At 36.8% G+C, this 4,667-nt stretch overlaps 1 protein-coding gene across 1 annotated transcript; it reads left to right on the plus strand.

Moving 5' to 3' along the window:
• Positions 1-4,667, plus strand: LOC109336539 (macrophage erythroblast attacher-like). Its single transcript, XM_019573200.1, has 7 exons — positions 1-359; positions 848-1,042; positions 1,260-1,382; positions 1,780-1,965; positions 3,263-3,396; positions 3,947-4,133; positions 4,363-4,667. Exons 1-7 carry the CDS (start codon positions 63-65, stop codon positions 4,462-4,464), a joined length of 1,224 nt encoding a protein of 407 aa, XP_019428745.1. The 5' UTR covers positions 1-62; the 3' UTR covers positions 4,465-4,667.

Below are 4,667 nucleotides of genomic sequence, written 5' to 3' on the forward strand. Positions count from 1 at the left end.
TGATCTGTGGCAATTGATATCCAGTAAGAACCTAAGATTTATTTCCCCTTTGTTTAATCCGAATGGAGATTGATCCCATTCCTATTCCCACCGGCAACATCATCGCCGGCAACCCCTCTCCGCCTCCGCCCTCCGCCCTCCACCAACTCACCGATTCTCTGAAGCTCGAACACCACTTTCTAAGGGTCCCTTTAGAGCACTTCAAGAAGACTATACGATCCAACCACCGTACCGCCGAGAAGGAGATCTCCGCTGTCATCTCCGGCATCGACGACGCTTCCTCCGCTCATTTTTCCCCTCACGATGCCGTCAACCACCTTAACTCCCTCGTCTCCCGCCTTCAAGGCCTCAAGAGGAAGGTCACTGCTTAACCTAATTTTCTTATTTCAATTTATGACTCGGTGAATCTCATTTTTATGTTGTAATTGCTCACAAATAAAGCGTTATCTGTGGTACATGTTTGATTCCCCATAAGCAAAGTGTCACGTTCGAGCTTGTAGATGTAAAAAATAACTGTTGGGAGAGTTAGCCCCACATCCCACATACCTTGTTCCCGGCTCGGACAAGATTGACTCTAGTGCGAGGGTACCTGTGAGAAACCAAAAAAACACTATCTATGTTTTTGAATTTAAATTCAGTTCATATTTTGATGCATCGTGAAATAAATCAACTTGGTTTCACTTTTAATGTGTTTACTGTGAGTAGTTACTATTCCTAGAGTGCTTCCGTGGTCAATTTTGTGTTACCTTCTCGGCTTTTATCTCAAATTGTTTAAGTTACATACAGTGATAAGTGTTGCTTTACAAGTTTATGATGATGATGATGATCATTTGTAAAATATGTTAAGTTGGAGGAAGGAAGTCGAGCAGAGCATGTCCAAGTGCAGAAGTGTCGCGTACGTATTGATCACTTAGAATCTGCAGATGCAGAAAATATGTCAGAATGGAATAACACTTGTTTGAAGCGTGTACTTGTTGATTACATGTTGAGGATGTCATATTATGAAACTGCAGTTAAGCTTGCCGAATGCAGCAACATACAGGTAGCTTACTAGTCTCCAAATGTAATGAACATGATGGGGGCATATAAGTATATAGCATATTTGAGATATAGACATTTCACATGTGTTCTGAATATGGTGGTCATCTGTGACTATAGCAATATGCTGTTCATTCTAGTTCTTTCCCGTTTAATATGTTGCACTCTGCATTTTGTGTCACTTTGGTCATAACAACAATTCTATCATCTTTGTACATCAGGATCTTGTTGACATTGATGTATTCCAAGAAGCGAAAAAGGTTATGGATGCTTTGCAAAATAAGGATGTTTCACCTGCCCTTGCATGGTGCGCCGAAAACAAGTCAAGGCTGAAGAAGTCCAAGGTTTCTACTGCTGTTTGAGCTAATTAATGTTGCTTCACCATACTTGTAGAATAGGCTTTTGGATTTACTTGTTCTAGACTTTAAGCAATATGCATTTCTTTTAAGGCTTTAAAATTTAAGAATCACCTAAGATATACTGCAACCATAGAGGTTTTATTCATCCAAAAGCTAAAAGAGGAAGATATCCACTGTAGGAGGTTGTTGAATGAATATAGGAACTGTTCTAGGTCTGACTCAAAACTGGAAAAGAGCTAAGAAGGTACCTACATTGATGCGCTGTTCTTCCATCTTTGGGTTTTCGCTGTCTCGTGTGGTGGTACTTGTTTGTAACAAATGCATACTTAGGGTATCTCTGCAAATATACTTTTGTTAATTTAGAGTAATTTAATGACAACAGAGCAAATTGGAGTTCCAGTTGAGACTTCAAGAGTTCATAGAATTGGTAAGAGCTGAGAACAACTTGCGGGCAATCACATATGCTAGGAAATATCTTGCACCATGGGGAGCCACCCACATGAAAGAATTGCAGCGTGTCATTGCAACACTAGCTTTTAAAAGAGATACCGAATGTGCCACATACAAGGTAAGGTTGTGTCGTGTTTGAGTGTTTCTGTGCATTAGTTACAACTTACAAATATTTCTGATCTGTTGGTAAGATTGATGATATTTAATTTATTGCTGTGTCATTAGTTATTTTATTATTGTTATATGCAATATTGTCAGGATTATATTTATATCCATAGCTGTTGGAATTGCATAATTGACTATTCAAATTTCGTGATTTGACACGTTTCGGCAAACTAAGGTTCATATCATTTAGTGAATTACAGATGGTTTTGAATTGTGCATGTATTGGATGAATCATGTTACTCTGTGTCATCAATATGCCCCATTAATTCACATCTGACAACTTGAAGGGGTAGAGAAGCTTAAATTGTTCAATAAAAGGAATTGAAGAGGCATTATGTATCATGCTCTGTTTCTTTGCTCTGCTTTCATTCAGAGGAGCAGAGAGTCTTCTGGGTGTTCATGTTGCCGACAATTGTTCTCTTTGATGACATATGACTTATGGTATTATGGTACCATTGGAGTTTGCTATTTCCTAACTAATATGTGATATATAGATATTCATTTGAGATATTTGAATATTTTATTCATCTTTTTAGGTGTGGAATAATGTAAATTAAGGATTTTTCTTTTCTTTTTTTGTTGATGTGTTTCTCGATCATGCAAATACGTTATAATTCACAATTCATGATTCAGAAATTGAGCAAACAAATCTTGATATGCTTCACAGTTTCACATCTATGTTTATATAATAATGGAGTAAAAGTTTTGGAAGTGGAAAAAGCAGAGTGGTTTTGTTTTGAATTTTTGTTAAACGACGTACTTCATGGTAGGAGAGTGTGTAGTTCAGTAAGTGTGGATAATTTTCTTTGTAGAAAAGAGAAAAAGGAATTACAAGCAATGTGCTATTGACTCTATATATTGCTATGAATTGCAAATATTTTAGTTATTGTATTTGTTAGTAGTTGTGGTTGGCTTTGCAAGCTGAGTCCTAAGCTGTTTTAATAATCAACATCATTTGTATCATGCATCTCTCTTTACATATTTCAAGTACAGATGCTCCTTTGTTGATTAGGTAAGAAACAGGGACATTTGTTTATATGAATTTTGATTTTCTCTAATCATTTCTTATTGAAGAAAATATTCATGTCTGGTGTATTTCCATTGAAGTCTATCAATCTGATATTGGTCAAACAGGGCATTTTTTTCTTTGCTGGTCTTTTTGCTTGATACTGCATTAACATATATTCTTTGGGAACTTGCATTTCAGCACTTAGTATATTTTCAATGTTCCCTTGCATAACATTTTACAGGTCTTATTTGAAGCTAAGCAATGGGATTGTCTAGTGGACCAATTCAAACAGGAATTCTGCAAGTTATATGGCATGACTTTACAGCCTTTGCTTAATATCTATCTGCAAGCTGGCCTTTCTGCCCTAAAGACTCCGTATCCATTAACAGTTTTGTAACATTGTGCCAATTGCCTCCTTCTTTAACTACCTTTTATTTGTTGGCTCGGGGTAGGTTTCTGGAGATCTTTACCCATAGACTATCATCAGCAAACATAGTTTCTTTAAGTGAAATGCCTATGATGTGCTTTATCATGCTTGCATGCGTAAATCTTAAACCCCTTTGACTCTCCTTATCTTCTTGTGGTACTTGATGGAAATTTATTTGGATCTCTATTAAATATTAATTTGAATTCCGTTTGTTGGGGTGTGCCACTATTTCTGCTGGTATCTTGCTGTCCTCTATAATTATTAGCAGTCCAAGAACATTCATTGCATGATATTAAATATCTGTAATTTGTCAATAGTATGGTTCTGTTACTGTTGTGCATCTCTTTTTTACTCTGTTATGGAAGATTACAAAGTCTCATACCAATGATATGAAAGCCTTTACTCATTAGTTTCCACGGTTCACATTTCAACTTTGTGTTTGTGTGTATGCATTGTCCTTGTTTGCTCTATTGAGATACATCCCTTAACTTGATAAAGATATTGTTACGAGGATGATTGCACAAAAGAGGATCCTCTGTCGCAAGAGTCTTTCCGTACACTAGCCTTGCCATTACCTTATTCAAAGCAGCAGCACTCAAAGCTTGTTTGCTACATAACTAAGGAGCTAATGGACACTGAAAATCCACCACAAGTCTTGCCCAACGGATATGTTTATAGCACAAAGGTACCTGTTATTCAGGATCTTCTATATTATAATAGCACAGCCACAACATGGGGCTGATTTTATTATGATTTTTTTGTACTACCAAGGGTATCCCCTCATCCTTTTATTAGGAACTAATCCTTTTTGGAGTTCGTGGTTACCCCTCCCACTAACCATTGACCTTTCATCCTGGGGGAGGTATTTATTATGATTGTTATTATAATTACATCTTTATTTGCCTCTTTTTCAGGCTCTAGAAGATATGGCTAAGAAGAATAATGGTAGAATCACGTGCCCAAGGACAGATTTAGTTTGCAGCTACACAGAATTGGTAAAGGCATATATTTCATAAATGATTCAAAATTCCAATCCTGCCTTTAATCCTCAAACTACTGTGGCTGTCTGGTTGGAAATGTGTGTTAACATTACTCTTATGGGCCTTGCATTTATTCGTCTATACATGTGCTTGTGTTCTGGTGTTGACTTTTAACATGTACATATGTAAGATGATGTTTCAACCGTCACTAGAATTATACTACAACATGGAAGTACATT

This window comes from Lupinus angustifolius, chromosome LG20 (assembly GCF_001865875.1).
Source record: "Lupinus angustifolius cultivar Tanjil chromosome LG20, LupAngTanjil_v1.0, whole genome shotgun sequence".
Taxonomy (NCBI): Eukaryota; Viridiplantae; Streptophyta; class Magnoliopsida; order Fabales; family Fabaceae; genus Lupinus; species Lupinus angustifolius.